The sequence below is a fragment of the Astyanax mexicanus genome, chromosome 1 (assembly GCF_023375975.1).
Source record: "Astyanax mexicanus isolate ESR-SI-001 chromosome 1, AstMex3_surface, whole genome shotgun sequence".
In the NCBI taxonomy this organism is placed as follows: domain Eukaryota; kingdom Metazoa; phylum Chordata; class Actinopteri; order Characiformes; family Acestrorhamphidae; genus Astyanax; species Astyanax mexicanus.
This window is the reverse complement of record NC_064408.1, coordinates 128047582-128070678: the sequence shown is the minus strand read 5'-3', so window position 1 is coordinate 128070678 and position 23097 is coordinate 128047582. Positions and strand designations below refer to the sequence as shown.

Sequence of the window (23097 nt, the reverse complement as noted above, 5' to 3'; positions counted from 1 at the left end):
CAAATGCTTTTTTTGTATTTATTAGTCTTTCTTAGTTAAGCATTTCACAAAAGAGACAAAAGCGTACCATGGTTTAAAATACATCCTGAATGTGCCAATAAAGGTCCACAGTTACAAACCCAATAAACAAAATACATTTACATTTACATCATCTACAATTACTTAAATAAAGCGGTCATATTCATGTTTGCATATTAAAAATTTTAATGTAACAAAGATTGACAAGTTATTACATTTTTTTTTTTGCCCAAATGCTACATACATTACACAGACCTAGCCCAAAATCTTATATTTAGGTGTATTACACTTATACAGTCTATTAATTTTACTTTGTGATTTATCATTCATTTTGTGTATAAGGGCATACGAATATTATTATATTATATTATATTTGATTTTTATTATATTGCTAATAATGTATTACATTTTTTAAATCATTTTAAATAATTGCAAGAAAAAAAAGCATTAGCTATGGTCAGTTCCTGTAAATGTGCTGTGTCTCAGTTGTAACCTGCTGAAAATACCCTCCCTCTCCTTAAATCATAATTGTTACATTTTCAGTTTGAAGAAAATGTACCTTTCAGACAAGCCAAATTTGGCAGGATAACCGCGAACCTGGCAACTCTGGGAGCAGAAGATTTAGACCAGGCATGTCAAACTCAGTTTGGCTCTGGGGCCGGATCCAGACTTTCTGTTCTCAGGTGGGCCGGATCAGTAAAAGAATGTCAACTCCAAATATTTAGCTTTGTTTTTCAGTACTTTATTATTCAGCCTACATTTTTAGCCTACCCTACATATTATAATCATGGATGAAAAGGGATCTTTTCTAAGCACAACACATTTATTCATAAAACAATGGAAAAAAAAGATTTTCATGTTTGGCGGTGAATGTGTTAACAACTGGTTTATTTTAACAGTTGAGTGAATGCAGTTTTACACCTGAACCAACTCACCACATCAACAAACTCAAGTGTGAGCTATGAAAAAAATATTTTCACCTTAATTGTCATACTGCTTTGAAATAAATAAAAAAAAGAAATACAAAATAAAAGTTATAGCAGTGCATGGGCAATAAGATTAGACTACATCAGATCAAACTACTAGGCTGGGCCTACTGAAGCTGAGAACATACTGCACAATATTAACTGTCTTTAATATGAAACCAGATGAATCTTATTTTTAATGATCTGTATTCATGAGTGCAAACAAATTTCGTGTCATCACACTTTTGATAGAAATGAGCTAGAAACTCGCTTCTTTTTTGACATACTCAGAAATTTATGCCGGGCCGGATTAAATCATCCAACGGGCCTGGTCCGGCCCGCGGGCCGTATGTTTGACATGCCTGATTTAGACAAACAAGTATCAGCAGTTACAGCGCGATAGGGCGGGACTATGCTTTGGATGATGTTCGGACAAAAGACGCTAAAATTGGCTCTCAGTTTGAATGAACTGAATGAATATACAGGTTATGGTTTGCCCTCGTTTCTTGGACGGAGGGACCAATGCAGTGAGCACTGTGTCAACCAGCTGGATACCTGACTCTGACCCAACAGTCCCCGCAGTCCTTCTAAAGTTATCTGGCAAGGTGAGTCCTTAATTTAAACAGTAGCTCATCAGAACACAGTTTAAAGAATCCACATGCTGATAATAAGGCTAAGTTTTTTAAGCAGTTTAAAAATTATAGTGAGGTGTACATTCTTGCTAAACTGCTTAGTCAACACAATTTAAATTATGAGTTTTAACTAGCTACCTTAGCTATAGTTTAACTAGCTAACCTAGCTTTAAGTTAACTAGCTACTTTATCTTTAGTTTAACTAGCCAACCTAGCTACCAGCTAACCTAGCTTTAAGTTAACTAGTTACCTTTGCTTTAATGTAACTAGCTAGCTTAGCTTTATTTTAACTAGCCAGCCTAGCTTTAATGTAACTAGCTAGCTTAGCTTTATTTTAACTAACCAGCCTAGCTTTAATTTAACTAGCTAGCTTGGCTTTATTTTAACTAGCCAGCCTAGCTTTAATGTAACTAGCTAGCTTAGCTTTATTTTAACTAGCCAGACTAGTTTTAATGTAACTAGCCAGCCTAGCTTTAATGTAACTAGCCAGCCTAGCTTTAATGTAACTAGCTAGCTTAGCTTTATTTTAACTAACCAGCCTAGCTTTAATTTAACTAGCTAGCTTAGCTTTATTTTAACTAGCTAAACTAACTTTAATTTAACTAGCTGAGCAAGCTTTAATTAAACTAGCTAACCTATCTTTAAGTTAACTAGCTAACCTAACTTTAAGTTAACTAGCTACCTTTGCTTAGCTTTATTTTAACTAGCCAGCCTAGCTTTAATGTAACTAGCTAGCTTGGCTTTATTTTAACTAGCTAAACTAACTTTAACTTAACTAGCTAACCTAGCTTTAATTTAACTATCTAGTCTAGCTTTAATTTAACTAACTAACCTAGCTTCAATTTAACTAGCTACCCTAACTTTAATTTAACTAGCTAGCCTAACTTTAATTTAACTAGCTACCTTTGCTTTAATTGAACTAGCTAACCTAGTTTTAAGTTATAGTTTATAGCTAGCTAACCTAGCATTCATTTTTAAGTTATAATTAGCTAACCTATCTTTAATCTATGGTATAACTAGTTAACCTATCTTTAATTTTGGATTTATTACTAGCTAACCTAGCTTTAATTTATAAGTTATAACTAGCTAACTTAGCTTTATTTTAACTAGCTAAACTAACTTAAATTTAACTAGCTAACCTAACTTTAATTTAACTAGCTAACCTAACTTTAATTTAACTAGCTAACCTAACTTTAATTTAACTAGCTAACCTAACTTTAATTTAACTAGCTAACCTAGCATTAATTTAACTAGCTAACCTAACTTTAAGTTAGCTAGCTACCTTTGCTTTAATTGAACTAGATAACCTAGCTTTAAGTTATAATTTATAGCTAGCTAACCTAGCATTCATTTTTAAGTTATAATTAGCTAACCTATCTTTAATCTATGTTATAACTAGTTAACCTATCTTTAATTTTGGATTTATTACTAGATCACCTAGCTTTAATTTATAAGTTATAACTAGCTAACTTAGCTTTATTTTAACTAGCTAACCTAACTTTAATTTAACTAGCTAACCTAACTTTAATTTAACTAGCTAACCTAGCATTAATTTAACTAGCTAACCTAACTTTAAGTTAGCTAGCTACCTTTGCTTTAATTGAACTAGATAACCTAGCTTTAAGTTATAATTTATAGCTAGCTAACCTAGCATTCATTTTTAAGTTATAATTAGCTAACCTATCTTTAATTTATGTTATAACTAGTTAACCTATCTTTAATTTTGGATGTATTACTAGCTAACCTAGCTTTAATTTATAAGTTATAACTAGCTAACTTAGCTTTAAGTTAACTAGTTAACTTTGAGATATGTTTTAATTAGCTAATCTAGCTATCTCACTTTATCCCATGAAATAGCTATGCTAATTTATTTAGTATTAAGGATTTAGCTGTACATTATTAAACTATCACAGTTTACCTTTAAATTAGGCTTGTTAGCAGTGGGTTCCAAATACTGAAACTTGTTTTTAATCTAAGAGTATTCGGACCCACTTGTAACTAAGTAGCATTGTGTTGCTGGTGGTCATTGTTTGTTTATTTCTCATTTTCTTCCTTTGTTATAAGGTGAAACTGGGGAAGGAAGGCACCATCACTGTCTCAGCCCATTGTTGGAAGACTGCAAAAGCACAAGCTACAGCCAGTGGGACGGCACGAGTGCTACTGATGGAACTCTTTAATGTTGATGTTTTTCTGAACTTTAGGCATACCTTTATCTGTTTTTGTATTATACATATAGTAGTATATGGTAGTATATATTCTTGAATTTATAGTGAAGTGTATTGTTAAATATATAATAAAATAAATTGTGATGTGTGGTAATAGATGGTATGTGTATTATTGATAGTAATATATTACAATATATTCTTGAATACATAGTGAAGTGTATTGTTCAAAATATAAAGTACAATATATAGTACACTGCAAAATATGTGGTAATAAATGGTACATAATAATTGATAAGTCATGTTCATATGTTGCCATTGCTGTTACAGTTACCATTTTAGCTATATTGGTATCTGCACATTCGACCAGTCAGTCAGTCAATCTACATTTAAATTTAACAGTTGAGAGTCTTAAACCAATAGAAAATAAAACTGCTTGAATTCAATAGAGAATAAATGTGCTAAAATGTGTTTTCTGTTTCATTAGGACAACTGCATTTTTGACATTCAACTTATGTAAATGGGAAGTCAAACACACAGTTCTTTTTAGTGTCTAATTAGTGATGAACAGAACCTCACTTTAGAATATGGTACACTTCTGGGTAAGCACTTATTAGCTAAATTGTGATGGAGATTGACTTATTAAATGTTTATTTTGCGCTTTTTAGTGTGTAATAAGTGATGAACAGAACCTTACTTTAGAATATGGTACACTTCTTGGTATATTAGTGACTAATTAAACCCTTATTAAGTACATCATGAGGGGGATTGGTTGATGAAATATTTAGTCAGTTCTTTTTAGTGTGTAATTAGTGATGAACAGAACCTCACTTTAGAATATGGTACACTTCTTGGTCTATTAGTGACTTATTAAACCCTGATTAACTCAGTAAACTCCAGCACAGCTATAACCGTACCAAATTCACATAGATCAGATTGCGACCAATTATACACTAATAACGTGTATGATTTGGCTAATAGTTAATGCTTAATAACCTGCTTAACTGCGTGCTAACATAACTGTTTATAGTGCACTATAAGAACTAATACAGCCATTATTAATCATTTCCACATAACAGACCACTAATTAAGCACCAATAACCCTTACACAGAATAAAGACTAATAAGTAGTGAATAAATCATTTATAAATGTCTAATTAAGGCTTTATTAAGCAAATAATAAGACATTAATAAGCTCCTAATTTGTGTTCCTTAAAATACAGTGTTACCGATGCGTTACATTTAATTTTTTTACAATGTGTTACCAATTTTTTACACTACAAGGTACCGGATTATAAAGCACATTTTAAGAGACGCTATAAGGAATTCTAATACAGCAGGTCCCGCCACTTAGTTAGCTAAGTTAAGCTAAGCTAAGCTAAGTAAACAAAACTGTAATCCCTAAAAAGTTAAATGAGTGCTGGATGTTATCCTACACAGATTACCCTCCTGAAAACTGTTTATATGGGTGATTTAAAGCACTTTCGTTTATTTACAGTAAACGTAGATTCCCAAATTTCTCCAGCACTAAGGCTGGAGCATTAGCATTAACGGGCTAATGCTGCCTGATGGCGCTACACCCTGAGTGTTTCGGTAAACCAGGATGATATTAACAGTTTGTTCCACGTAGCTTATTTTAACACAGTAAACACGCTACAGACTACAGTCTGATATACTCACCTCTGAACAGCGAAAGAGAGCTAGTGCTTAGCACGGTTAGCGGCTAATGCTAATGCTGCTCCAGCAGTGCTGTACTTCAGCAGAGTGGTTTTACTGCTTCTTTATTAGTGCTGGTATATCAATACTAGAAAAGTATTGCAATAGTGTATATATAATGGTGCGATACCACACTTAATCTATAAATATGAAAAACTTGATCCGTAGATATAATTTTTTAATATAATTTTGTATATAATTACTTAATAAATGTGCACAGATTAGGCCAAGAGTAAGAGCATAGAGCCTTAGAGAAGAACAATAGCAGTTCCAATTTTGTAAAAAGTTTTAATAATAAAGAATACAGAAAACGCAGATTAAAAAAAAATGTTTTACATTCACTTTAGCTTTTATTTTACTGCAGACGGCATAAACCTCAGATATTTATTAAACGATCTGCTCAACATTAACGTCATTTATTCACTCAATTCTATACATTATTCCAGCCCTGTAAACCTGCTACATATTCCAAACAAAGCTGGGACTAAATCAGTTTGGGGCTAGAAATGATAAAATGATAAAATTAACTAAATCACGATGATGACAACAGATTGTTATAATCCTGATTTGTTATAAAAAAAAAAAGAAAAACAGTTGAACAGAGGATCTCAGTTTCTAACAAATGTGTGAGAACATTATTAATTTTTTTTTTTATCTTTTTTTTTATTTGCACATCCCAAAATGTTCAGTTCCTTTCCAAAATTACAGAGTTTCATAAATTTGATGGCACAAAAATATTTAGTAAATTATTTGATCAACATTTATTTCATTTATTCACTCCTTGCTATACATTTATAACAGTTATAAAAGTTGAACCAAATCAATTTGGGGCAAAAATGATTTAAAAAGAACTAAATATGATTTTTAATAAAAAAGCAGGACCCACAAAACACTTTTAAGATTTCTAAGGTATTTGCACTTCCCAAAATGTTTAGTTCTTTTTTTTTATTAAATCATAGAAAGTTTTTCATAGAAAACATAGAAGTTTTTCAAAGATTTTTCAGAGATTAAATATAAAAAAGAAGCCCCAAAATGTCCACTTTAATACACAGTTTATTAAAAATCAGAACTACAGATTAATGCAAATACTTAAAGAAAGGGAGACAATTCCAGTACACAAATAAAATTATTATGCAAAACATATTTCTATACAACATGGTAATTTTTTTTAGCTTGAACAGTAAATTACATGCATTCCTACGACATTTTCTCATGCAAACAAAGTAAACAAAGAATTAAAAAAAGAAATACCCTAAAAATAATGTTCTTAAAGTGCCTTAAATGAGAAGCCCCAAAATATACAAAATGTAATATATTTTTCGTTAAAATCAGAGCTACAGATTAATGCTGCGTGTGTATTAAATACTTAAAAACGTAGAGTGTAAATCACCTGAGTATTGCTCTATAATACAGCTCACACTTCTAATCTTCTATTTTTAATTTTATATCTGAGGGTTTTTTACACACAAACACTTAAACCCTAAAACTGTAAATAGCAGGAATTACAGGAAATTAAAACGTAAACCATTGCAAAACAGAAATCAGAATTTTACAATTTTGGGCAACAACAGTTCAGTTTTTTGCCTCAGTAAAAATATTCAAATACACAATAAACATAAATAAATGTTTTAAAGCATTTCATGTACTTTAATGCAAACAATAGATAAATACCATATACATTCCACCTACTAAGGAAAAAAAACAGAACTTAAAGCTTTAGAACTTAATTTAACATAATAATTTTTTTGTATTAATAACAGTGCTGCATAATTAAAGTGCTATTTATGAGAATAAAATCTCCAAATAAAAAAATAATACACATTTTGTGAAAATCGGGATAATTTTTATTTTTAACATTTTAATTTACCATTTTTTTTACTCAACAGTTCACTCACATTACCGCTACCGCCCACTGGGGGGCAGCAGTCTACAGCTTTTAATCCTTCAAGATTAAAAAATGGTTCGATTGTTTATTTTGGTGTATTTTTGTTTTTTAGTCATGAAATCTGTCTGGAAACAGCTTGCATCATAAATATACGTCTTTTTTTGGGTGAGAAAGTAAATATACAAATTATTTACCGAACAATTTGCATGCAGATGTACTTTAAACTGCTTTTTTTTCTTTTTTTTCTTTTCCTATAACAGTGCTTATTAATGAGAATAAAGTTCATTTAAAAATGGATATAATCAGTCAATCAATGCTGTATTTTGTTTTTTAGTCATGAAATCTGTCTGGAAAGAGCTTGCATCATAAATGTACATCTTTTTTTTATTTTTTGTGAGAAAGTAAATGTACGAATAATTTCCATATAATAAATAATTAATAATTAATGACGATTCGGGGCTGCTAGAAAATCATTCGGGGCTAAAGCCCCGGAAGCCCAGGCCAGACGAAGCCCCTGTCCTACACCCAGACTCGTTCGTATTTCTTGGATTTCGGGTCCTTCGTGCCGGATCGTTTCCTGTGTCTTGTGCGACTCGTGCAGGTTTGGTCGTAAATCTCATCTCCAGGGTTTCCATCTTTGCCCTTTTTTCCTTTTATCTGTAGATCTTCGTCTTCCTCTTCTTCCTCAAGCAGTAGACGTTCATACCCTTTGGCGAGGTCGTCCATCGGGTCGTGATGGACCGGTCTCTTGCTCGGCTGGACCTGCTTCACTACGACCCCCAGCCTCTGGATGACTTCCTCGCTGAGCTGCTGCTCCACAGCGTTCCTCAGGTTGTGGTAGAGATTGACGGCGTCTGGAGCTCCGGCCAGCAGGGAGTCGGGGGTGATGCCTCTGCGGAGCTCCTGGACCACACTATACAGAAACACTCCACTGTACAACCTGATTAAATACAAAGAAAGAAAATATTACATTACGTTTTCTGTTTTTCATATTCCATAAAGACCCTAAAACATAAGTAAAAGCATTCAGTACCTCAAAGGTAAAGGTTAAAAAATGCTCTTGATACATCTAACCTTTATCTGAAGGACATCAAGAGCGTCCTCTAGCATTTATCTTTGGGGCTTCAAGTCCATTCTGTAGCATTTATTTATGGACGTCAACAGGGTTTTCTAGCATTGATCTCTGGATCTTCAATAGTTTTTTTAAGCATTTATATTTGGGGGTCAGGAGCATCTATAGCAGGGGTCGGCAATAGGTGGATGAGCAATAATGGAAAAAAAAAAAAAAAGATAAAATTCTTCTCTGGTCAGCTTTAGTTTACATTCCTCCCCTGTCTCTCTCTTTGTTGTGCTTGGCTTGGCTTCAGTTTCCACCCATTCTCTTTTTTCTTGAGCTCCCTATCTCCTTAGAAGGGCGTTTTTTTCCCAGCCGCATCCCAATTCACTAGCCGGGGCAGCGTTACTGTATTGGAGCGCGACCCTGATGACACTGGTTTGATCCCGCATAAGGAGCGGTGTGTTTATTTATTTATTTTCTATTTTCTTCTTGGGTTTACCTGCTTTGAGATCAACTGTTCTGCAGTTGGGTTCAACAACCCTCTGGGCTGGAGAGCTACTAGTCTGTAGCACTCCATCCCATTACACTTCATTTTACAGAAAATATATATATTTTTGTGTCCGCCATGTAATGGCTTGTAAAATATCTGGCCCACGGTCAAACTTAATTTCAGACCCCTGGTCTATAGCTTTTATCTTTGTCCTTACTAGTCTTCCTTACTAGACCACCACGTTTCGCAAAACCAGCATGCTGATTGGCTGTTTATCCTAAAAGGCGGAACTTTATCCTTGAACCAGCTCTGTGATTGGCGTTAAGAGATTTTCCATTCACACAGCGTTCAGTGACCTGTCTCATCATTAATAATACAGCTGAGCTGAGCAAAACGATTTGGGGCTACTGGAAAATTATTCAGAACTAAAGCCCCGGAAGCCCAGGCCAGGCGATGCCTCTTTATGGTTCTTAAAACGCTCTCAAATGCTTCTCAATCTTAAGGACAGAGAACTCTCTTGGTCCCTTTTAGGTCCTTATGTTAGACAATAAAAGCTGGGGGAAAAGAAAATGGGGAAAACCCTGTAAAGGTTTATTAATTAATTAACAATTGCAGAAAAATAATTGGTGAGAAAAAACGTGAGAATGAATCAATCCAGCTATTGGTTTAAAGGCTGTGTTAATGTGTCTGAATGCTTGTTTGGGTGAAGTCTCATGACTCACCTTTCGCCTGGAGGGAAGAGTCGCATTACATAAGGTTTAGTCATAAAGACACGAGATGCTTCATATTGATATGATTCAGTGTTTTGCTTTAGTGTTATGTTGTTTTGCATGCTCTATGTTTTGCTTTTATAACGTTCACTCCCTTCACGCCAGGAAAAGTCTTTTACCCAGTTTCCCAAAAACTGGTAGAACGAGTTTTCAGTGCTCGTTTTACCGCCAAAGAATCACCTTTGTGCCGAGATAATTTCAGGAACCACGTCCAGATTATTTGGCTCATGATTTGTAAACTTTGCGAAGTTTAGCTGATGCTCTTATCCAGAGCGTTTTAATAGGTTTCTCGTTTTACAGAGTTAGACCAGTGTAGGGTTTGGAGTTGTGCACTAGTACCCTTAGGCTATGTTCATACCTTCTTTGGAGGTGGTTTAAAATGTGATTATATAATCGGATTTCTAAAGAGGCATCTCATTCTGGAATGTCTGATCTCTCAAGTCAAATTTCAACATGTCTTTTGCATCACAACAACCTCAACAAATCCAGAGTGAAGGAAGTACAGGATCCAAGAAGAGCGGCAATGGTTAATTAGTTACAATGGTTAGTTACCATAACGACCCATGCAGATACCACATCAACCCATACAGATAAAACAGAAACCTATACAAATGCTGCAGCAACTGGTACACAGATACTGCAGAAACCCATGCACAGATAACACTGCAGTATCTGTGTATAGGTTGCTGCGGTATCTTTGTATGGGTTGCTACCCTATACACAGATACCGCAGTAACCCGTGCAGATACCACAGCAACCTATACACAGATGGTGCAGCAACCCATACATAGAACACAGCAACCTCTACAAATGCTGCAGCAACCAATGCAGGTATCGCAGCAACACCGACAAATACCACAGAAACCCATGCAGACACCACAGCAATACCTTTAAATATCACAGTAACTTACACAGATATCACAACAGCCCATGTAAATACCACAGAAACCCATGCAGACACCAAGGCACCACCTGCAATATCACAGTTACCCATGCAGATACCACAGCAGCCCATGCAGGTGTGTAAATCCAATCTGATCACTTGCAAATCCCAGTTGAGAGTCACCTCAACAGATCTGATTTTCAGAAATGAATCCACAGGTACGCTTCTTATCACTTATAGCTCCAAATCAACCACAACCAGCATAGGGTTTAGAGGGTAATAAAGCTGGTGTTTACCAGGTATACTCGGGTTCAGGAACAGGGTTGTCCAGCAGCTGGTTGAGGCAGATACTGTCCCTCATGATGCACTGCCACTGGCTGTAAGCGTGAGCCACGCCCAGGTCCAGACGGGTCTTCTCTTTTTGGCTCTTAAAGTTTTTCAGCCTCTTCAGCCCTGAAGTCACCACTGTGGACAGAAGACGGAAAACATGACATGAATACAAGACGTTCTTTAACCCTGATGGGGTCTTTGTGAATTGCATGTGGGAACGTTCAGTGCTCTAAAGACAATCACTACAGAATATTCTTATTCTACCTCATCTATGTGGAGAGCAACTATTCTGTTTCTCACATCCTCAGAGAGTTATTTGCCATGAGGTGCCATTTTGAACTGACGCTTAATATCTGATCATAATATCTTAATGTCTGTATATTATCTTTACCTTTCTCTGTAACTGGATCTCTGGACAGCTCTCCGTAGACCAGTCCGACCAGCAACGCCCCAAAGAACTCTGGTTTGGGTTCTGGTTCTGCATGTTTTATCCAGTAGCATGTGACGTACAGGGCTAGCTGTAGACCAGGAGGGATGTGGAGGTGGTCAGGAGCCTGTGAGATACGCAGAGCGTCCAAGAAAACCTGGAGTCGAACATGATGAGGCACCTGGAGGACAAAACAGTAGAATTAATGCAGGAGTCATTTTTTCTCTTTATCCATTAATTTAAAACTTCAGTTTTTATAGCTGTACCTTTAAGACTGCACATAAGTTAAGATATATGGGTGGGGCTAAACAGCTGTAGACTGAAAGTGTGGGGCTAAACTGTTGTGGTCTAAGTGGGTGGGGCTTAACTGCTGTAAATTGGCCAAATTGGGCTTAACTGCTGTAAACTAAATAGGTGGGGTTAAACTGCTATAGACTAAATGGGTGGGGCTAAACTGTTGTAAGTTAGCCAAATTGGGCTAAACTGTTGTATTGTAGAGTAAATGGGTGGGTCTAAACTGCTGTAAATTGATCAAATTGGCCTAAACTGTTGTAGACTGAATGGGTGGGGCTAAACTGTTGTAAAGTTGACCTGATTGGGCTAAACTATTGTATTGTAGACTAAATGGGTGGGGCTAAACTGCTGTAAAGTTGACCTGATTGGGCTAAACTATTGTATTGTAGACTAAATGGGTGGGGCTAAACTGCTGTAATTTGACCAAATGGGGCTAAACCATTGTATTGTAGGCTAAATGGGTGGGGCTAAACTGCTGTAAAGTTGACCTGATTGGGCTAAACTATTGTATTGTAGGCTAAATGGGTGGGGCTAAACTGCTGTAAAGTTGACCTGATTGGGCTAAACCATTGTATTGTAGGCTAAATGGGTGGGGCTAAACTGCTGTAAAGTTGACCTGATTGGGCTAAACTATTGTATTGTAGGCTAAATGGGTGGGGCTAAACTGCTGTAAAGTTGACCTGATTGGGCTAAACTATTGTATTGTAGACTAAATGGGTGGGGCTAAACTGTTGTAATTTGACCAAATGGGGCTAAACTATTGTATTGTAGACTAAATGGGTGGGGCTAAACTACTTTAAATCGACCAAATGGGGCTGAACTATTGTATTGTGGCCTAAATGGGTGGGGCTAAACTGCTGTAAAGTTGACCTGATTGGGCTAAACTATTGTATTGTAGACTAAATGGGTGGGGCTAAACTGCTGTAAAGTTGACCTGATTGGGCTAAAGTACTGTATTGTAGACTAAATGGGTGGTGCTAAATTGCTGTAAATTGACCAAATGGGGCTAATCTGTTGTAGTCTATCTTGGAGGGGCTAAACGGCTGTAAACTTGACAAGTGAGGTTGAAAACTTTGAAGGCACTAAATGTGAAGAAATATCTTCCACTGTAGATCTACTTTACCTCCAACAGTGTGTCCAGGTGAAGGTCTGGGGTGATCTGGCTTGGCAGATTGGCGACAACCGTAGAGCTGTCCAGTCTGAGCCCTTCTCGGTCGTACTCCTCCACCTCAAACCTCGGTCGAGCTGGAGCTCGGCGGGCGTTTTGCGGATTTGGAGCCAGCATTATGCCGTAAAACACCTGCCTAATGGGTCTGGAGGTCAGATTGCTGCTAGAACGTCTAAAGTCCTGGACGGAACAGTTGAGCGTGACCCTGTGCAGCGTCAGGACGTCGAGGAGGATGGAGTTGAGCTTACCCTCCGCGATGCCCTTTAGGAACCACTGCGGGAGGTTCTGTAAGGGTTTCGGAAGCTTGCTCTGTGGATCACCGCTCATGAAGAACTTGGCTATGGTGCTGGGAGTGAGCTTGTACTCCTTTAGGCCCTGATTAAGAGCTTGGGAAACGGTTATTGAGTCCTCCGGGTCCTTAATTTGGATTAGAAGTGCACGAATGGCATCCTGTGGGCTCCGAAATCCAGACAGCCACCTGAGCAAGCCGTCGATTCGGCCGGTTCCTCCAGGGCAAAGTGCGAACTTGGTCCAGTTTGGAAGTATTGTCTTTTTCAGGTTGGCATAGTCGTTGCCCAAGAGGGTGGCGAAAATAGGGAGGAGATTCTTCTTCATGTGGTTCATTTTAGTGCACAACCTGCTCACATTAAAACATTTGGTTTGGATGAATCTTTCGCCGGTCTTCTTTATCGTTCTCACTCTTCGCCACTCAAACTCGGAGAGGGGTAAGAATCCTTTCTTGAGGTCGAATATGTAGAAATCGCTGTCGTTGGACAAAACCGAACACTCCCACTCGTTGGCCAAAGCGGCGATCTCCCAGTCGGCCTCGGCGATGCACTGAATTAACGGCACGTCGAGTTTCCTGAGGAGCTGCTTGAACACGTTCTTGATGAGGATCGGCAGGCACTCTCCTGAACGACCTCTGGACAAGGCGTCGGTCCTTTTGATCCGATCTTCAGCTCTACTCTTCAGAGTCTCAAACTTTTTATTGCTGATGTCGTCGCCTCCATCCAGCACGACGTAGGGCTTAATCTCGCAAAGTTTCAGGTTGTTAAAAAACTTGCTGACCTCTTTTTCGAAAGCTCTGTACTCTCCACCGTGAGCTTGATCCAAACCAGTCCTGAAGTAAAGGTTGTAGTACAAATTTGATCCATCTATAACCAGCAAGCTGTTTCTGAACCTTCGTGGCTTCAAGACATCGCCACCGTTCTCAATGTAGCTCTTCAGCCCTTTGACTCCCATGGCTCTCGGTTATTAAGCCCTGAAATTAAAGAAGACAGGTTTTGGTCAAGTTTTTGCTTCCAACTTTGTAAAAACTGTACTAAAAACCCTTAGAACCCCTACGGACGGATTTTCCGTCCAAAATCGCACATTGTGTTCCCAGCTTAATTACTCAGGAATCCCTTCACACATAAACAAAGTGAAAAATCTCCTTCCCCAACCAATATTATTTACCTTTAGTGCTTTAAACATATTTTTATGATGTTTCAAACCAAATAATATCAGTAAATAAAGACTCAGAAATGTCCACAGAAAAAACAGTGTAACTAAACTACCTGCTTTACTCAAACTAAAGCTAGGTATGGTGTGCGCACTACTTTATATAGTTTTTATTTTACTTGCACATTTTTACTAAGTAGTTATTTTGCACTAAACATTTTTATTTATTAAGGCTAAAAAGTTTACATTTTTGTATATTGTTTTCTTTGTGTGTCCTGATTAAAATACTGAAAGTCATGGGCTGCTCTGAGTGTCAGGTTTTTAGTATCTACATGTATCCTAGAGGTGTGATTATTGATTATTGATTATAGAAAAATGAATCCGTCTGATGCTGTTTCTCCATGTATTTTATCAAAATAATAAACCATCATCATCAAAAAACCATCATCAATATTCTTATGCTTTCATCTCATATACACTCTAGTCATTTTTGAAAATATATCTTAGGTAAAATTCTGAGCGAAACATGATCAGTTCCAGGAAAATATAACAATTCTGCTTCCTTTTACATTTTAAATGATTGTATTTTTGAGCAGCCGTATGTCTTCTTGAGTAAGAGAGATCAGGGCATGTGACCGTCTGATGTAATTACTGTGTTATAAGACCTGAAAGAGGAACTGAAAACAAAAACGGAGTAATAAAACAATAAAACAGCCTAGAGTTCAAAGGGTTAAAGTTTGGGGAATCTACTATGTGTGGTATATCTTGGTATTTTTGATAATATATCAGCTGCTTCACTACATCTCTCACCCAGCGACACCATATAGCTACCAGCTACAATTTGTCCCACCATAGCATAGCAACCGCCTAGCAACAACCTAGCAAACCATGTTTTGTAATTCAGTGCCGACCACAGGAGCCTAGGCTTCCGACCAGTTAACATTAGCAAGACAAGGGCTTTGTACCTTTATATAGTGAAATCTATTAGCCCACAAATTTGTATAACTGAATGTAAAAAGAATGTTATGTATTAAATAACCCCTTTAGCAAGAACGTGAAATAACCAACAATAAATGATTGCTAAAATAATGTATTGAATGTATTTTGAAGGGAAAATAAAAACATGTATGTGATACATAACTAACATTAATATAAAAAAACAGTGGACACTGAAAGAGAAAAAAAAAGACAGAATCTATATAAATTATTTACATTTAAAAATTATACATATTTAATGCTAGTGAGTGCATTTTTTATAAAGTTTAAAAGTAGTTTAAAAGCCAAGTAATTACATTAAGTAAAAAAATATTTTGCATTCCTTCTACAAAATTTCTTTCTGTTCATTTAAATTAATTAATAATTAAACAGAAAGAGATTATGTAGAAGTAATGCTACATATTTTAACTTGATGTAAGTTAATTATTACTTGGCCTTAATATATATATATATATATTATAATATATATAATGTTCATTTCATTTCTTTGTATTAGACATAAAGGCAAAAAGTATATAATTACACACAAAACTCCAAAAACTATAGTTTCAGGTTTGATTTTTATAGTGAGTTTGAACAAGCATCATGTGCTTGAAACCTATAAGTTCTATATTCACTTTTTAAAATGTGACAGTAATTTTGTCCAGTCCATTTTGTCTGGAGTTTTGTGTGAAATTATGTCAATTTTGCCTTTTGTTCTGCGTTGTTTTGTATTGTTCCAATACATACAAAGTATGACACAAAAATATGAAAATATATGGAATTACAATTATTTTTTGGGAGATTTACTTCATTTTCTGGAGTTTTAGGAGTGCCAACATTTTTGACCACGACTGTATATACTGCATACTCTTTGTATGAAACAATAAAATACAAGACAGTGAATTTACAATGCTTTAAAGGATCTTTTAAATAACAGCATTATATCATACATTATTATATATTATCTTAATTTAATCTTACCCTACTGCGTTTATCCCACTGCGTTTAGGCGAATTCAGCTTTAACTAATTTAAATATAAACATGCGAGCCTGAATTAACGGTCGTTTTTCCCTGAGTGAAATGATCACGCGCTTCAGAACCTCAGTATTCTTCATAATTTATCGTGTACAGTGTGTGCATTAACATAAGCAAACGAGTATGGTTTAAAGGATTAAACTCCACCTGTGTTAGCTGAAGTGCTCCGTGTACACACAGACACAGACACACACACGCACGCACACACACACACAGGAGATCGGCGTTAATGCCAATGTTTTTCCAACGTCAGCTTCACGTTCGTCTGTAGGTTATGCCCAAACTAGGGTAGTCGCTACCCGAGAAAGGTCTAGCGTTCTGTACGCGCGCGCACACACACCTACCCAAACAAATGCGCGCACCAGGAGCATGTAGTGTGTGTGTGTGTGTGTGTGTGGGTTCGCTGCTATATTAAAAAAATGTATGAGTGAGTGTGTTTGCGTTCTGTGCCCTATGTGTCTGTCTGTGCGCACACAGTAACTTGCCATGTTCCAGCCATGCTCCAATATTCGTGTGAGACTTGGGCTGTTTGGGAATAAGCTAAAGACCAACGTGGAGCTGACATTGGAAAAACGTTGGCATTTTGACGCCGACCTCCGCGCCTTTCTCCAACGTTCTAAAAATAACCACAGACCAACGTTGGTCTGACGTCGAATTTCGACGGCCAACATACTTCTATACCATTCCTTTAATTTCAGAAAGTACAATTAAGTATTTTGTTAAAAAAAAAACAAGTAAAAGTTACTTGTAATTTCCATTTATACAGCAAACTGTTTTAAACTGTTTTAACAATAAATATGCTAGCAACATGGCTATTATAAAGTAAAACTGCATTTCGCAACTGGATAAAGGGTTGGATTTGTGTAGTGAGCTATAATAGGCCATACATCTAAAAAAAAATAAAACAAAAAATGGTTGATATTAATATATGCACTACTTTTTAGATAATGAATATAAACTATTTTAATAGTTTGTTGGTCTGTAAGTTAGCTTATTCTGAAACTTTATTATAACTTGCTACCCTGCCCTGTGACAGCTGAAGTGCTCCTTGTATATACACACACACAAACACACGCACACACACACACATCAGCCTGCCGTGGTCCAGTCCTGCTCCAAAACTGGTGCGCGCATTTTTTTGGATAGGTGTGTGCGCGGTCGTACAGAACGCTACACCTTTCTCGGGTAGCATAACCTACAGACCAACGTGGAGCTGATGTTGAAAAAACGTTGGCATTTTGACACCGATCTCCTGTGTGTGTGTGTGTGTGTGTGTGTGTGTGTGTTCTCTGCTCTAATAGAAATGTGAGTGTGTTTGTATTCTGTGCCCTGTGTGTCTGTCTGTGGGTTTTTGTTTGTTTCCCGTGAACGCACGCACGCGCGAACGCACACACACGCACAATTGCTGTGCTCCAATATTCGTGTGTGAGACTTTGGCTGTTGGGAATAAGCTAAAGACCAACGTGGAGCTGACGTTGGAAAAACGTTGGCATTTTGACGCCGACCTCCGCTCCTTAACGACCTTAATCCAACGTTCTAAAAATACTGCCAACCACAGACCAACGTTGGTCTGACGTCGAATTTCGACGTGCGACATAGGCGACATTTGCCAACGTTGGGCCAACGTACTGTTGCTATCTGGGTATGTTCTTATTTGGAATTTGGTAGAAATGTTGTCTGTAGTTTATAGAATAAAACAACAATGTTCATTTTACTCAAATATAAACCTATAAATAGCAACATCAGATTCAGAAACTAAAGTCCTCTCTAAATTTGTTCCAGAGTTGTAGATATAATAATTTAATATCAGTTGTTTTTTGCAGGGTGCATGTATTATACAGTGTTATACATATTGATACTGCTAGCCTTCTGTTTACTTTTGATCAATAAAGTAATAAAGTGGATCTGTCTCCTGTCATATTTATGACATAATAATACCTCGAAATAATAATGCAGTACTGTCTCCTAGTTGCATTACGTTCGGTGTCACTATCACTATGGTGTTGTTTTTAACTGAAATTTCTCTAAAGGAAAGACTTTAAAGACGTTTAAATTGTTTGCTAAAAATCCTTCCCTCCTTTTTAAACTATCTTTAAATGTTTCAGTTTTTTACAATACTAAAATTTTTACCGATTTTAGTTTATTTGTTGTACTTTTTGTGCAGTTAACTGCAAAATAATTCTGTCTACACTGAATTTTGGACTATTTCCTGTTATTGACTGAACCTTAAGAGCTTAAATCACAACAATCCCGACTGCTTTCAAACAAGCACATGTGACACCACTGCTTAAAAAGCCTTCTCTCAACCCCGCCCAGGTTGACAACTACAGACCGGTCTCACTGCTACCCTTTCTCTCTAAAACACTAGAAAGAGCTGTTTTAAATCAGGTCTCTGGCTTCCTCTCCCAGAATGACCTTCTGGACCAGAACCAATCTGGATTCAAAAAAGGACACTCTACCGAGACGGCTCTGTTGTCTGTGACTGAAGCGTTGAAAACTGCCAGAGCTGCAGGTCAGTCCTCAGTGCTCATTCTGCTGGACCTCTCGGCCGCATTTGACACAGTCAACCATGACTTCCTCCTAACTATACTCTCAAACATGGGGATCGCAGACAATGTGCTGTCATGGTTCAGATCGTACCTCACTGGGCGCTCGTTCAAGGTGTCGTGGCAAGGACAGCTGTCCTCAGCCCGCTCCTTATCCACTGGGGTTCCCCAAGGTTCGGTACTGGGACCCCTTCTCTTCTCCATATACACCACCTCTCTTGGTCAGGTTGTCCGCTCACACGGATTTTCCTACCATTGCTTTACTGATGACACCCAGCTATACCTGTCGTTCTCACCTGAAGATCACTCAATCTCTGCACGGATATCGCAGTGTCTCTCTGACATATCCTCCTGGATGAAGGAGCATCACCTTCAATTAAATCTCTCAAAGACTGAACTTCTGGTTATACCAGCAAAACCATCTTTTCAACACAACTTCTCTATAAGCATCGACTCTCTCTCTCTCTCACCGACAAAGGTTGCTAGGAACCTGGGTGTTCTGGTTGATGACCAGCTCTCCTTCACGCACCATGTGGCCTCGGTTGCTCGGTCCTGCCGCTTTGCGCTCTATAACATCCGAAAAATTAGACCGTTCTTGACGCAACAGGCCACCCAACTCCTGGTGCAAGCGGTCGTCATCTCACGCCTCGACTACTGCAATGCCCTGCTAACTGGCCTCCCGGCCTGTGTAGTAAAACCACTCCAGATGATCCAGAACGCAGCAGCACGTCTGGTCTTCAACCAGCCAAAACGGGCACATGTCACCCCGCTGCTCATTGAGCTCCATTGGCTACCAGTTGATGCTCGCATCAAATTCAAAGCTCTTACAATCGCCTACAAGGTGATGACAGAACAGGCTCCTTCCTACCTGCACTCGCTCCTGAAGGCTTACGCTACCTCCCGGCCGCTGCGCTCCTCCAATGAACGTCGCCTCGCTTTACCAAACATTCACACAAAGCAATCCAGACTGTTCTCATACAGAGTTCCCCAATGGTGGAACAAACTACCTTCCACTACCAGATCAGGAGAATCTCTCGCTATCTTTAAGAAACTCCTGAAGACAGAGCTCTTCAAAGAGCACTTACTCTCTTAACACCTCTAACACACTAACTACTTCTAACCTCATTTCCTTCTTCCCCTCCTTCACTCCTCTATCCTATTATTCCCCTTTGTCCTCCTTTTATCCCTATCCAAAGATGTTTTACCTTGAAACTTATTTTACACTGTACTTGACTATTGTAAGTCGCTTTGGACAAAAGCGTCTGCCAAATGTAATGTAATGTAATGTAATGTAAAAACAATAAAGGGTAAAAACTGCTTTGTTCTAAAACTTGCATTGTTTTAAAACTTGTTCTAAACATTCAAACATTGTTCTAAAATTTGCATTGTTCTAAAGCTTTTGATCATAAATGAATCATATGACCATTCATTTTTTTCTCTGTATGGGATTTAATGACGTAGTACTTATGTAACTGTAGCTATATAACTATACAATAGCTTATTAAATATATTTTAAATACACTTATTTATTAACTGTTATATTTAGCATGTCAGTGTTTGCTCTACACAATGCTACACTCTATTCTTCACAATTAAAGTCACCTTAATTTGAATAAATATGTTTAAAAAGTATTTATAAAATATATTTGAAAATGTGACTCAGACAATATATGGTAACTTATAAACTATATGGAAAAGAAATACATGCAGTATACATATAAATATATTTAGAAACGCATTTGTAAATCTATGTGTATAGTGGTTTATATATAACTGTTTAAAATATATTTACAAATATATTTACAAAATATATTTACAGATTCGAAATTGATCTCAGATTTCAAAAGGAAATACATGCAGATCCCTGTATAATGATTTACTGTATGAGATTTAAATAGTCTTAAATATAACTTTAAATATAACTATAACTTTTATATGATAACTATAATAACTGCTGCTCTTCAAATTAAAAGTCTCCATACTAAAAATAAATACAGTCCTAGTCAGAAAAGTTTGACCACACCTTCTCATTTAGTGTTTGTTTTTATATATTTTATTTTATTTTTTTTCCTACATTGCAGTATTCAGTCATACATTTTACTTAACGTATTTAGGTTCTGTTTATGTATTTTTTATATACATTCAACCAGGCAACTAATTAACAATAATGTTATAATGATCTTATTTACAGTGGCAGCCTAACAGTAAACATATTATAAATATATATCATACTTATGAGTATTCTCACTCAAATATAACACATATACATACACTGCTTTCCTGTATGGGTCTATAATAACTTATATGTAACAATAACTATTATATAATAATAACTTTAATAATAATAATTATTATTATATAAATATATGAAGTACAGTAAGTTATTCACTATAATGCATATTTGCGTAAATCAAAAACCACGTAAAGAATACAGAAGAATACAGAAGATGAGTTAGTTTACCTGTGATCTGAGAGAAGAGATAGTGGAGATGAGCTCGCGCTGTCCGCCGCGATGCGCTGAGTGCACGCGCCCTGCACGGGGCGCTCCTATATACAGCGCGGATGGGAAAGCGAAACTGTGCGTCACGCGCGCAGGAAAACGAAACCTACAGCGCGAGCGCCTGCGGTGTGTTTGGTTTCCAGGGCGCAAAATAAAGCAGTAGAAAAAACAACCAGCTCCCTCATCATCTCTCTATATACAGGGCCATCTCAAAAAACTAGAATATCTCTGAAAAGTTACTTTATTTCAGTAATTCAGTTCAAAATGTTAAACTCATATATTATATAGATGTATTAAACACAGAGTGATCTATTTTAAGAGTTTATTTATTTTATTGTTGATTATAATCATGTATTACAGCCAATGAAACCCAAAACTCAGTGTCTCAGAAAATTAGAATATTATATAAGACCAATTGGTACTTTCTGCAGTGTGGGCAGTGTGCCAAGTCCTGCTGGAAAATTAAATCCACATCTCCATGAAAGTTGTCAGCAGCAGAGGGAAGCTGTAAGATATGAAGTGCTGTAAGATTTTGTGGGAAAACAAAACTGCACTGACTTTAGACTTGATAATAAAACACAGTGGATCAACACCAGCAGATGACATGTCTCTGCTCTAAACCATCACTGATTGGTGGAAACTTCACACTAGACCTCGAGCAGTTTGGACTGTGTGTCTCTCCACTCTTCCTCCAGACTCTGCTCCCTTGATTTACTTTAAATGATTGAATGATGAATGTTGATCCACTGTGTTTTATTATCAAGTCTAAAGTCAGTGCAGTTTTGTTTTCCCACAAAATCTTACAGAACTTCATGCTTCTTCACTCTGCTGACAACTTTTATGGAGATGCAGATTTCAATTTCCAGCAGGACTTGGCACACTGCCCACACTGCAGAAAGTATCAATTGGTCCTAATTATATAATATTCTAATTTTCTGATACACTGATTTTTGGGTTTTGTAAGCCATGTAAGCCAAAAAGAAATAAATGCTAAAATATTTTTTTTATAAAAAAATATAAAAATGTATAAAAAGACACTAAATTATCAAACATAAACCTTATTAATGGATTAATTTTCCGAGCAGGCCACTTTTTATCTTAGAAAATATCAAATGTTTTCAATGTTAATTTGTTTCTACTGATAAATTCCAGCTAATTTAGAAACATAGACTAGGATTAAGCCTAGTTTAGCAATTTCCAACAATTTCCAACAATCTCCAGAACAGCAACTTTAAAGGAAAGAGCATAAACTTTTATACTTTTAATGGAAGTCAATGTGAAAAGACTTTATTTCAGGTCATTTTGAAGTATTTCTATTGGTTCCTTCATAAAAAGTTGGGCACAGTCTTTGTGTTGGGGCATCACTAGTGATAGGGGGAGTCCTAATGGTTAGGTAATTGGCCGTGAAAATTGGGGAGAAAATGGGATAAAAAAGTTACTCTAATGTTTTTTTTAAGCTCCATATTTAACATTGATGTGTGGTTTCTGTGGTAATCCTAAATGATTTGTATGATTGCTGTGGTAATCCTAAATGGTAGGTGGTTGCTCTGGTAAGCTTAATTGGCTGTTAGGTGGTTGCTGTGGTAATCCTAAATTGTTGCTAGGTGCTTTGCTGCTTCAGGATCTGGAAGACTCTACCAAAAGATCCTGAAGGAGAATGTCCGACCATCTGTTCGTGACCTCAAGTTGAAACCAACCTGGGCTCTGCAGCAGGACAATGACCTTAAAAAGGCAGTTCATGCTGTAAAATTCTCCAATGTGGAGAAATTACAACAATTCTGTAAAGAAGAGCAGAGGTGA

At 36.8% G+C, this 23097-nt stretch overlaps 1 protein-coding gene and 1 long non-coding RNA gene across 2 annotated transcripts; one reads left to right on the top strand and one right to left on the bottom strand.

Moving 5' to 3' along the window:
* The first annotated feature begins 1244 nt into the window (after positions 1-1244).
* Positions 1245-3934, top strand: LOC125785734 (uncharacterized). Its single transcript, XR_007428075.1, has 2 exons — positions 1245-1588; positions 3680-3934. It is a non-coding gene; the product is annotated as an uncharacterized LOC125785734 (long non-coding RNA).
* Positions 3935-6528: 2594 nt separating this feature from the next.
* On the bottom strand, positions 6529-21320 carry LOC125784883 (protein asteroid homolog 1-like). Its single transcript, XM_049468982.1, has 5 exons — positions 21259-21320; positions 12753-14058; positions 11300-11516; positions 10875-11043; positions 6529-8318 (listed from the first exon to the last, which is right to left on the bottom strand). Exons 2-5 carry the CDS (start codon positions 14037-14039, stop codon positions 7898-7900), a joined length of 2094 nt encoding a protein of 697 aa, XP_049324939.1. The 5' UTR covers positions 14040-14058; positions 21259-21320; the 3' UTR covers positions 6529-7897.
* Between the last annotated feature and the right edge of the window lie 1777 nt (positions 21321-23097).

What these genes read in the sequence shown, in the direction of transcription:
- LOC125784883 (XM_049468982.1), bottom strand. Translation starts at nt 14,039, where the DNA reads ATGGGAGTCAAAGGGCTGAAGAGCTACATTGAGAACGGTGGCGATGTC. An exon ending in AGATCCAGTTACAGAGAAAG is followed by an intron (nt 11,044 to 11,299) that starts GTAAAGATAATA and finishes TTCTGTCCACAG; the next exon opens with TGGTGACTTCAGGGCTGAAG. An exon ending in CCTGAACCCGAGTATACCTG is followed by an intron (nt 8,319 to 10,874) that starts GTAAACACCAGC and finishes GTATTTAATCAG; the next exon opens with GTTGTACAGTGGAGTGTTTC.